The 12,531-nt window shown below is 44.2% G+C and overlaps 1 protein-coding gene across 2 annotated transcripts in view; it reads left to right on the top strand.

Moving 5' to 3' along the window:
• The window catches only part of RGL1 (ral guanine nucleotide dissociation stimulator like 1), a 171,307-nt gene that overhangs the window by 138,995 nt on the left and 19,781 nt on the right, over positions 1-12,531 (top strand). For both annotated transcript variants that reach the window (XM_018060704.1, XM_013970370.2), the window contains exons 10-14: positions 2,171-2,260; positions 5,306-5,392; positions 7,071-7,103; positions 9,326-9,447; positions 12,407-12,496. In XM_018060704.1, the coding sequence (XP_017916193.1) occupies positions 2,171-2,260; positions 5,306-5,392; positions 7,071-7,103; positions 9,326-9,447; positions 12,407-12,496 (422 nt within the window). The remainder of the gene's footprint in view (positions 1-2,170; positions 2,261-5,305; positions 5,393-7,070; positions 7,104-9,325; positions 9,448-12,406; positions 12,497-12,531) is intronic.

A 12,531-nucleotide genomic window follows, 5' to 3' on the forward strand; every position in this document is an offset into this window, starting at 1 on the left:
CCTGGCGTGCTGCATTCATGGGGTTGCAAAGAGTCAGACACAACTGAGCTACTGAACTGAATTGATGGAGAGGAGTCCACTGCTTATGTAGCACCCAGTAGAAGAGGCCCCTTGAGGCCCAGGAACAGGATGGATGAGGGCAGCTGTCTTCTGCCAAAGATGGTGATAGGCAGTGAGACTCATCTGCCAAAGATGGTGTTAGGCAGTGAGAGAAATTTTCACTAGAGAGAGAGAAGGACAGAGAGGGGATGAAACAAGAGGAGAATGGAAGGTTGATGGAGGGCAAGATGTGGAATTCTTCCAAGCATGGTGATAATGGAGATCGTGGGACAGGATGGTATATCCAGATACCTGAGTAGAGCAAAAAACAAGATGACTTTGTCGGAAAGAAGAAGCGTCATCAAGAGAGTAGAAGCAGGAGTAGGAAAAAGAGGCAGGCAGAGTAGAGATCCAGAGCGATGCAGTCACAATGCCCGTGAAGAGTCTTGAGGAGTTTCAAGGGACGGTGTCGTGAGCCTTGCAGGACAAAGGAGTAGGGCCGAGGCAGAACGCTGACACGGTGGGATATGATGCCTAGTGGATTTCTGTTGACACCTCATCTGGAATAGCTGGCATCACTCTAATATCAGTCTTTTTAGTTTCCTAGCCAGGAGTGGAGCCTCAGTCTCCTGAAGTCGTGCAATCAGCAGATCTTCCAGCTCCTGGTCCCAGATCTTTCTCCTCCCCACAAAGAGGTCGTCCTTAGTGCTCTTTTTTTTCCTTAGTGCTCTTTTAAGCTCCTTCCTAGTTGTGTGATTCTCAGTGGCCTCTTAGCTTTTCAGAAATCCTTCTCAAGAATTTTAATGCACCTGCAGTAATGTCCATACATTACACATCTGTCAGTGATTAAGAAACTGGAAGGGAACCAGGAGGGCCTACTCCCTGGAAAGAGATGGATATTTGCATTCAAAAGTCAGGAAGAATTGATTTCCCACTCCAAGCAGATTCTCAAGAATTTGAGAGGACTCACAGTCACCCAGCAGAGGAAGTGGCACATTTTAGGACACTTTCATTCACCCCCAGCAAAAGCTATAAACAGGAGATTGTTAAACAATACCTCTTCTTATTGTCATTTGTAATACGGGGACTGACAGTCACTAAGGAGTCACTATGGGTTCTGTCCCTAGGGATGTACCTGGATCCAGGTAAAGGCTGGTGAATGATATAGGATACTGATGCCTCACTGTAACTGCAAAGGCCAGGTCACTGGAAAAGGTCCCCTTATAGTCGGACAGCAGTGAAAGGTCGCATGCTCTGGTTATATGGTAAACCCAGGGAAAGCTGACTGACTGAGGGAGACCAGTGTGGAGTCTGGCGCTCCTGAATTGTGAAATCTGCCTCCCATTCATGCAGTTCCTGGAAAATGAGAACTTAACAAGACCCCAAAACCCACAAAACCCAAAGCACTTTATGTTCAGTCAGCAAACTGGAGATTAGTCATTATGTGGAAGAGTTTGTTGTTACAACAGATGGGAGGAAAGAAAGGGTCGCCATCTGTCCCCAGGCGCTGGGAGGAAGGAATTGATTTTGTAGGAGTTCCAAACCTAAGAGGCAACTTGGAAGGAAAGGTTGAGGGAGAGAAGGGGGAAAAAAATGTATGAGGGTCTGGCTTTCATAGATCAGCGTGGGACTTCCTCAGAGAACTTCCGGTACAAAAGTTTCATTTAGCTAAGAAATACCACAGAAATAGTCTCTTTTCTTTCACAGGATGCTGGCACATGCCTTTCAGACCAACATCAAGAAATCACAAAAAGTACAGAGGAAGAGATGTTTGTTTCCAGACATGTGATTACTTGCAGTGAAATTCGGGACGTGTAAAAATTGTCTCCATTTCCAGGAATTCCCTGCCTTATATTCATGATTGATTTTATAAAATTGATTGGGGGCTCTTCTTGCAAACTAGGATAAGACAGGATAAGACATGCCACCAGGCCCTCTCAAGAACAGACCGCTTGCCACAGGTCAGCCAGGTGTTTGCGTAAGGCAGTCCAGCATGTGCTGGAGGCCTCTTCATTTCCCACGGTGTCCACGTAGTTGTGTGGAGGCTCTGCCCCAGAAGCTAGGCACCCCTTCCCTTCTTTGCAGCATCTTCCTCCATCTCTCTCCTCTGTTGTGTGTGTCTGTTTCTTAGGAAGGAACCTCAAAATTTGCAAACCTGGACAGCAGCGTGAAAGAGAACCAGAAGCGGACCCAGAGGCGGCTTCAGCTCCAGAAGGACATGGTATGGAAAGCCCTGGGTCTCTCCAAGGGCCAGCCAGGGAGCCTCCCCATGTGGGTGGCAGGACTCCCGCTTGGCACCAGAACCTTCCGTCTGCAGGGCGCCCCTGCTCCCCAAAAAGTTCTCATGGTTTTTACCTCATCTGTTCTCAGCAGCCCTGGGAGGTCTCAAGGCAAGCTCTTCTCACTCCCACTTGACCCAGCAGGAAATAGTTTGGACCAAGAGTCCCAGATCGCATTTGTTTTCTGGAAAAAAATTTTATTTTCTTTCTGAAAGTGAGGGCAAGTCTGTGGCAGGTAGGCTTCTGTCCCTGATGCTATCTTATTTTATCCACACCTGTACTAAGGAGCTTGAGACCTGAGACCTCCTGCAATGCCTCCTGTAATCAGCTTTTTTTTTTTTTTTTTGGCCATGCTACACAGCATGCAGGATCTTAGTTCCCTGATCAGGGATCGAACCCGTGGCCCCTGCATTGGAAGCACAGAGTCTTAACCACTGGACCCCCAGGGAAGTCTCAACTGTTTTCAAAGTCCCAACTTTGAACACACAGTAGCTCCAGGACCTGGTTGTTGGGGAAAGAGAGTGTCAGCTCCTAGAACTTGGTCCTTGTACTCAGAGATCTTTTCATTTGTTCCAAACCCTCTAGTCATTTTCTGGATCTCCTCACTGACACCAAGTACTAACCAAATCTTTCTAGTTTTTCAGTGTTCAAAGGAACATCATACCTCCTTCCTTAAGACTAAAAGATAACTATTGACATCACTGGCTTTATTTTTAAAACTCTCCTAACTTTGAGCATAGAAGGGGAAAACCAGAGAGAGCAGATTGGAGACTGACTATCTAAATATTTTCATCCCTGCTTGAAGAAGACTTTTCTCCTTCTTTGGAAGGCTGGTCATAAATCAGAAATGTTTTTTTGAGTGATGGGCCTCTTCTGTAACATAAAGCCTGTAGAACATTCACAGCACTTCAAACTTTTTTGGTGGTTCAAAGACAAGTTAAAAATAGCTGTTAAGAGAGAGATTATTTTGGTTCAGGATGAGACCTTGTACACATAATAGGAAAGGACAAACTGCAGCTGACAGTGAGTTCTTGAAGGGCAAAACTTGCGTTGGTGTGAACCTCATGAAGCAGCTCTGACCGAGGAAACAGCCAGCCATGTGCACATCAGGCCGCCTGGTTTCACCCTGGCAGAGACTTTTGTGTTCTTGCTAGAATTTGCGTAAGTGCCTTAATGGACTTTAGGACAAGGTGTGTCCATGGAAGCCCCTTTTTATTTTCTCTTCAAAATAGTGCCTTGGTGGCCTTATGGAGGATAGGAATGATTTCCAAGGAAATTTGGTGAAATTAATACAGTACGTATATACCTGGAGAAGGGAATGGCTACTCACTCCAGTATTCTTGCCTGGAGAATTCCATGGACAGAGGAGCCTGACGGGCCACAGTCCATGGGGTCTCAAAGAGTCGGACACAACTGAGTGACTAACACTTTCACAATTTCATATACCTGCAGTGGAATTGCTTCTACCTTTATTTTCGAGGGTTTTTTTTTTTTTTTTTTTTTAGTTGGAGGATGATTGTTTTACAGTACTGTGTTAGTTTCTGCTGTGCAACACCATGAATCAGCTATGTTCACACACATCTCCTCCCTCTTGAGCCTCCCTCCCAGCCCCTGTCCCACCCCTCCAGAGCTTCCCAGCCGGGCTCCCTGTGCTATGCAGCAGCTTCCCAGTAGCCGTCTGTTCTGCACGTGGCACCATATGTATGTCAATGCTACTCTCTGTCTGTCCCACCCTCTTCTTCCCTGCTGTGTCCACAGCTCCGTTCTCCACGTCTGAGTCTCTCTTCCTGCCCTGCAAATAGGTTCATCAGTACCATTTTTCTAGATTTCATACGTATGCGTTAATATATGATACTTGTTTTTCTCCTTCTGACTTACTTCACTCGTATGACAGACTCTAGGTTCATCCACATCACTACAAATTTAAATAAACTTTTAGAATTTAGAGAGAAGTTCCAGATAATACATAGAGTTTCTCTGAACCCCTCACCCTTCCTCTACCACCCCCGTTAACATCTGTAACTGTGGCACACCTGGCAATACTAGGATGTCGACATGGGCATCCTGCCGCTCACTGAAAGCCAGACTTGACTTGGATTTCACCAGTTTCCCACCGGCATCATCTTTCTGTTCCAGGATCTAATCCAGGGCGCCCCACTGCATTTAGTTGTCACCCCAGTCCCCTCTGCTCTGTGACGGTGTCTGAGTGTTTTCTTTAGGACTGTTCTAGTGTCCCGAGAATGTCTTGCAACCAGGGGTGTCTCTTGTTTTCCTAGTGATTAGACTGAGGTTAAGGGTCTGGAGAGGAGTATCACAGCTGTGAAGTGTCTTCTCATCCTATTAAGGAATAAATGGCATCAGTGTGACACTGATGTCACTGGTGATTTTAGCCTTCATCACCTGGATAAGGTAGAGTTTGGCAAGTTTTCTAGTTTAAAGGTACTGTTTTCCCCTTTCCCTCCTGTTTTCTTCAGAACCGAGTCACCAAGCCACTTTATAGTGATGCCCCAGCCTCCTGTGGGCACACTTCCCCAGTGGGCTGCAGCCACTCCTCTGCCTGGTGAGGCCGTCCTTCCCAGGGCTGTTCTGAACCGCCGGGGGTATCCACACACTGTGAGAGAGAACAGAGGTCCCTCTGACCTTGTGTCGGCGATGTGCGAACCTCAATCCACCTGAACCATCTCCTGCCTTCGAGGCTTGGTTTTTATGACTGCAAAAATTACCTTGGTGATGGAGTTCCCAGTCAATTCATAAAGGAATTTAAAATTTTTCATTCATAGGGGTTAGCACTAGTGGCCTTAAGAGAGGCCTTGAATGGTTCTTAATTACTCTCCAAATGCTGTTGAGGCTCACCTGGCCATTCAGAGATTGCTGCCTCCATCTGCAAATGGGCACTCTGCAGACTGCAGCAGACACAGGGCCTTTTGGTCTGCTGTGGACCAGACTTTCAGTAATGCAGAGACGGTTTTGTTGTGCTTGATCTTCAGGGTGTGATGCAGGGGACTGTGCCCTACCTGGGCACCTTCCTGACCGACCTCACCATGCTAGACACCGCCCTCCAAGACTACATCGAGGTGAGTTCCGGGCCGGTGGTGCAGGTGGGTCTGTAGCCTTCTCATTGGTTGCCCAAGAGAGATAACACTTTTGTTCACATCAAGTGGGGCTTCCCAGCTGGTGCAGAGGGTAAAAAATCCACCTGCAGTCCAGGCAGTGTGGGTCCCTGGGTCGGAAAGATGCCCTGGAGAAGAGAATGGCAACCCAATCCAATATTCTTGCTGGGAAAACCCCATGACAGAGGAGCCTGGCAGGCTATGGTCCATGTGGTAGCAAAGAGTCAGACATGACTGAGCGACTGAGTGCACGTGCATGTGCACACAGACACACACATCTACTGAGGGCTCTTCATGAACATGGCATTGTGCTAGACGCCATGAGTTATACAGAGATGAGTGACTCCAGCCTCACAGTCTCATGGAAGGTGTATTTCAGAGCAGGCAGTGATGGATGGAAATAGTAACAACTTGAACAGAAATGAAGTGGGAGGAGAGGGGAAGCCTCGATTGATTCCTTAGGCACAGAGGTCATGGCATGGCATTATGAAGGAGTGGGCTGGAGCATTGTCAGTGTTTTATCAAAAGGGAAGTCACTTCTATGTAACATCATTATCAAAGTTAAGTTTCAGTTCTCCAGCTTCTAGTCTCAGTGGGCTGAATTTAACTTTTTGGTCATTGGTCACTGTGATGATTTTAAAAAGTTAAAGGTCAAATCCTGCCCAGTGTTGGGTAGGACTTTGGCAGGTGGAGCTGAGGGAATAATATGCCCCCACGTTCTACCTGCTGGATAGAAAGTCAGTCAAATTCATGGGCTTTCAGGTATCCTTTTTTGTTTCATATTATTACCTTCCCTGTCTCTCTTTTTCTCAAAATGGGAAATGAAGTGAAGCCTAGAAAAACCAGCTGTTTGTTAGTAACAGTAGTAGAATATCACATGGAGAAGAGATTTGATATTTGAAATGAAACTTAAGGATTTCTCGTGTATTTCTTTATCTCACATTTCTGGTTATCACGTGCAGTCAGCAAGCATTTTACTCTATCATAGTTAGGAGTAGCAGCTATCTTGCAAATTCCCACCTCCAAGTTCATTATAAATGTTGTGGACATGCTCACTCAGCAGTGTTCCGTATCTATTCACATCCTCTACCTCAGGAAACACTGTCAGGGTTGGGGAATTTGGGGGGAGTGACCAATGCTTTAAAAGTTAAATGCAGCATATGAGATTAGGAGCTGGGGGGCTGGAGAATTGAAACTTAACTTTGGTGATGAGGTTATGTAGAAGTGACTTCCCTTTTGATAAAACATTGACACTTTGGTTTCCAGTATGAGTCAATGACCATCTGTTTTTGTTGCTTGGTCAAGAAAAAAATGAAGTGTAATGGAACATTTACCCAAGCTTTTGCCTTTACTGGCTCTGCAAGTATATTTGGTTTCCGTGTTGTAAGTCCTTTGTCATTACTGTTTCAGTTCATTTCAGGCATTGTAAGAGAAGGCTGTCCACCTATATCTTGTCCTGTGATAAAGAATATTTTTCTTTAAGCAAATGGTGCTTCTCTTCTTCCAAAGTAGCCGTAATTACTGTCATGAATAATCGTGACTTTATTGTCCCTGTGATCTATTTTAACAAAAACCTGGAACAAAGAGGGCTATGTTTCAAAGTAGCTTGGTTTGTCATTCTTTTCAAAAAAATTTCTTTCAGGGTGGACTGATAAACTTTGAGAAGAGGAGAAGGGTAAGTAGGAGTCTTGGCTGTGGTTTTCCATTTTACTTCATTTGGACATGAAAAAAAAAAAAAGAGAAGTGGAGACTTAAGTTTTTTGTTGAGGCAGAAAAAAAAATAACACATATTGAAAATGTATCATATAGCATTGTACTTGGCATGCTCTTTTGTGTTATTGCCCCCAGAGCCCTGGTGAGGCAAGTTTTATCATTATCAGTTCAGGGGTGAAGAAACCAGGACTCCGATGAAGTAACTCGGCCAGAGTTACCCAGTGGCACAGTCAGGGTTCAAATCCTGTCCTGTTTCTCCTGAGCCCACATCTCTTCCTTTACCCCCTCATCATCATCTTCTTTATAATCAGCCGCAGCAATAACAGGTTTATCCCATTAAGAAGAAAGTGTTTCATAAGAGTATATGATATAGAAGGGTTACTAAGGATGGTTACCTCTGGTAGGCCTATTAGAGGAAAGGAAATGGTCTTCATTGTTACATGTGGATAATTATTCTTTTCCTTTCCTATCAGCATAGGAAGGGGCGTTCAACATCAATTTGAATTTTTCTGTGGAAAGTAGAATAGTTCTGTACAGAGAGATAAAACAGAGCTTTGAAAATTTGCTATGGTTTTAGTGTTAAAATGGTATATTTAAAGAATCCCAAGGAAAATGAGTGAGCAAAATAATAATATTACCCCACGGAACTCTCGTTGTTCTTTAGTTATTCATTCATTCTTTCATCCCGCAAGCGTTTCTTGCAGACCTGACACTGGATGGGAAAGTGGGATAGGTTCAGGGGTTGCATCAGAAAAAGCGCACAGCTCCCTGCCCTCATGAAGTCACAGTGAAGGAGGTGGGTAGGCAAACAGGCAGTTACCATGCAACCTGGTAAGGGCGTACGAGCAAAAGTAGTGGGTATTAGAGGAGCATATAGGAGGGGCATTTATCCCCAACTTGTGGGGTCCGAGAAGCTTCCAGGAGTAAATGACATTGCAGTTAAAACCAAAGTTTCAGGAGCTAAGCAGGCTGAACTCATAGGTAACAGGAGACAAACACCACCTGAGACAAATGTAAGTCTTCTGTCCCTGGTAGCATGTGATGATGAATGCTTCTTGCGGATGCTGAGGCCACGGTGGGAGGTCACTGCGTGGGAAGTTGACACCTATGGAATCTGCCGGTTGTTGAACTGCTCTGTCTTGTAACCGTCAAAACCAATTCAGTTACTGCCTCCACAGTTACCCGTCTTTGTCCTTTCCCTTTAGAATAACCCTAGAAGGGAATCTCTTTCATTTTAAGACTAGCATGCTAAACTTTTGAAAAGTTGGAGTATAAAACCTAAAGCTAAAGCTTATACTCATTGCTGACTTTAAAAAAGTCTTTATTGAAACATCTAAAGAAGGATAAATAATTTTGGACATAACTGTACACTTGCTTCTCTTATGAGCTTTAAAAGACTGAGTTAAATGATTTACTAGAGTAGTAAAACCCCAAGGATTCAGGAAATCCAAACATTCAAGTTTATGAGGCTCTGGACTGTTTAGATATTCAGCCCTACCAAAACTTACTTATCGAGGGCATAAGGGTTGAAGAAGATGGGAATGGAGAACTTGGGAGCTTCCTGACTCAGAGTAATTTTTTTTTCTTTTATATTTTAGAAAGTAGAATTTTAAAATACATTTTAGAAGGATTCATCCTTAAAAAAAAAAAAAGTTTTCTGTCCCAAGAATGGAAATGGAAAAGAGAAATAGGAAGTCACTATGATTTCAGGTCATACCTAGTATGGGTCGCCTTGGGAACTTGTTTTATTCATGTAAAAGGCTTTTTCAAATAGAAAGGGTACAAAGCATAGACAAAAGCCAGTGAGTCAGAATTCAAATGTGTGAGTTATTCAGCTGTTATATTTCTAAGGCAGGCAGTTACTTTATAAGCTTCCTTGATGATTTTGTCCGTTGTTTATCCTACTGCGGTATGTTTTCATGTAGAGAAGATGTATATTTCGTTGGCTTTTTAGTTCACTCTTTGGTGCTCTGAGGGTGGCTCAGATGGTAAAGAGTCTGCCTGCAGTGTGGGAGACCTGGGTTTGATCATTGGGTCGGGAAGATCCCCTGGAGAAGGAAATAGCAACCCACTCCAGTATTCTTGCCTGGAAAATCCCATGGACAGAGAAGAATGGCGGGCAGTCCATAGGATCACAAAGAGTCCGACACGACTGAGTGACTTCATGTTTACTTTCTGCTTTAGGAATTTGAAGTGATTGCACAGATCAAGCTCTTACAGTCTGCCTGCAACAGCTACTGCATGAGTCCAGATCCAAAGTTTATCCAGTGGTTCCGGAGGCAGCAGCTCCTAACAGAGGAGGAGAGGTAGGCAGACTCACTGTCCTTCTGGGTGGAGCTGCAGTGTTGGTCAGAGGAATACGGCATCTCACTTGGCCATTTATTCAACAGCTCTTTAGCGAGCAGCAACTAGGTTTTCAAAGGATAATGGTGTAGCAGAAAAAACTGAACTGCCAGCATCAGAAAATGTGCTTTCAGATTCTTGTGCTGTACCATTCGTTTATTTTTGTCACCTTGAACAGGTCACTTATTCCTGATCTTGAGGATGCTCTTCTGTAAGATGTCTGTTTGAGAGGATTAAATGTAATCTTTGAGACAGCATCATTGCCATCACTGTTGGCCATTATTGGTAATTGGCACTAGCTTTGAGGGAGTGTTCAAGGGGGCAGAAGAAACAGACTCATGAAGAGTTGAAATAATAATAGGTAATCAAAGTGCTGCAGGACCCACAGGCAGGAATAGTTCACTTGGCCAAGCATGGGGGAAATGGGGAAGAGCTCATAAAGGCATTAACATCTGGGCTAGGTTGTGGAGGAAAGAAAAGATTTCGCCAGGAGAACTGGAGGAGAACATTCCAGACAGAAGAATGTGAGCAAAGGTCGGGTGCCCTGACAAGCTTGACATTTGGAAGTATGGTTAGAACACTGGCGTGTCTGATTCATGAGTGGACGGGTTTCAAAACAGAGGTTGATAAGCTTGGAGAGTACACTAACTGCAGTGCCTTGAATGTTGGCCCATCAGAGGTGTGTAGCTTTACCCTATAGGTCAGAGGGTTAGAGTTCACAGGCCTTATCCAGCCTGTCAGCTGTCTTCACATACTTACATGGTTGAAAAAGAAACATCAGAAGAGGACCACTGTGTCATGGGATAATTATTTGAAATTGAAATTTTAGAATCCATTGATAAAGTTATAAGGGCTTCCCGGGTGGCTAAGTGGTAAAGAGTCCTCCTGCCAATGCAGGAGACATAGGAGATGTGGGTTCGATCCCTGGGTTGTGAAGATCTCCTGGAGGAGGAAAAGGCAACCCACGCTCATATTCTTGCCAGGGAAATCCCATGGACAGAGGGGCCTGGCGGGCTACAATCCATGGGGTCACAAAAGAGTCGGACACGACTGAGTGAGTGAGCAGGCACACAATGAAGTTGTATTGGAACACAGCCCATTCATTTCCCTCTTATTTATGTTTGCTTTCATGCTTTCAAGGCAGAGTCGAGCAGTTGCAACAGTTACCACATGGCCTGCAAAGCCTAAAATACTTAATATCTAGTCCTGTACAGAAAACATTTTCTGACCCCTGCTGTAGAACAGGGGATTTCCTTGAAAGTTTCTCATCAGGGAAGGTGAAGTTGACTGAAAAACAAGTATTTGGCCAATGAGGAAATTGAGGTTTAGAGAAGGGCTGTAATTTGCCAGTGATAGACTTCAGATTCAAAGTCAGGTCTTCTTGACTCTACAACCTAAGCTCTGAAGGTGGTTGCACAATGTTATGTGGATCCTGTGAACTCCATAGGCCTGCTTCCTCATTCGAAATGCAGGTGTTTTCTGAGGTCCTGTTATGTTAAAACCTTTGATTAAAAGAAAAAAAAAAAAGCTCTTTGATTCAGAGTACTCATCAGTTAATGAAGGTTTTGTTTTTGCTATGTATTGAACAGAAAACAAAAAAGTGACTACCTCTTCATTTTCTGGTCAGATGATCAGTATATAAGAACTTCCTCTCTGTGCATCATATTCACCTGTGGAACATGCACACCATGGTCAATGATTTGAATCAGAAAGTTCAGGGTCAGAATATCAGCTGTGAAACTGACTTTTTAATGATTAAAGGAATCTTGTTAAACATATCTTATTTTTTTGTCCTTGCGATTTATAAAAGCCCTGTATCTAAACTTAGTATTTGAATAATGCCTATATCAATGAATACTTCTGCTGGACCAACTACCTGGATACACCTTTAGGTTTAAAAAAGTACACAGTATTAGCAACTTATCAAGCTAATATTTACCATTTAGCTTCTTCACCTGAACTTCCCAGGAGGCACTAGTGGTGAAAAAAAAAAAAAAACCCACCTGTCAATGCAGGAGACATAAAAGGATGCAGGTTTGACCCCTGGGTTGGGAAGATCCCCTGGAGGAGGGCACAGCAACCCTCTCCAGTATTCTTCCATGGAGAATTCCATGGACAGAGGACCCTGGCAGACTATGGTCCATAGAGTTGCAAGAGCTGGACATGACTGAAGCAATTTAGCACGCATGCACGCTTCTTCACCTACCCAGAACCAAGTACATCTCCTAACTAGAGCTACAAGCTTTCATAAGAGACATTTCAAGGCAGACATACATTCTTCTGGTGCTTATGGAAGTTATATCTGCCTGGCATATAGATGTCTGAATCTGGAGTATTTTTAATTTGGGATGTTTTGGCAACTAGAAATGATATTTGTATATTTTAATCAATAAAATAACTACTTATGTCTATTTATTGAAGATTAGATCATTTACAAATGTCTCTTTCATTTCCTGTAGATAAACAGTAAGTTGAGTACACACACACACACACACACACACACACGTGGGCACACACACACAGACACACAAAGTAATGGGAGGTAGCTGGTAATGGGAGAAGTAATGGGAGAAGAGATGATTCTTTCCCTGGCCCAACCACAGGCTGAAAACAATCAGGAAAACAAAAGGAGTCAGCTTTGGATACAGCCAGAACCAGCAAATCCATGTGTTTTAAGTCATGCAGAACTAAACAGTCTCAACCTATATACCAGTGGGGGTTTGATGGGAGGAGGCATATATGTCGATTTGTAAAATCTGGTTGTTAAGTCAATACCCTCTGACCTTTGTCATAGAACAACATAGTCCATATCTTGACTTTGAACAGTCAGAGCCTTCCTCTCAAAGGAAGCCAGTGAATCGTGTGGGTTTAAATCTGTTCACTTCCCAGGCTCCATCCTCACAGGCTCCCCTCTCTCCCCAGCTACGCCCTCTCGTGTGAGATCGAAGCGGCTGCCGATGCCAGCGCCACATCGCCCAAGCCTCGGAAGAGCATGGTGAAGAGGCTCAGCCTGTGAGTACCATCCTGGGGTCCTGGGGCCCAAGGGG

This window comes from Capra hircus, chromosome 16, assembly GCF_001704415.2.
Source record: "Capra hircus breed San Clemente chromosome 16, ASM170441v1, whole genome shotgun sequence".
Lineage (NCBI taxonomy): Eukaryota > Metazoa > Chordata > Mammalia > Artiodactyla > Bovidae > Capra > Capra hircus.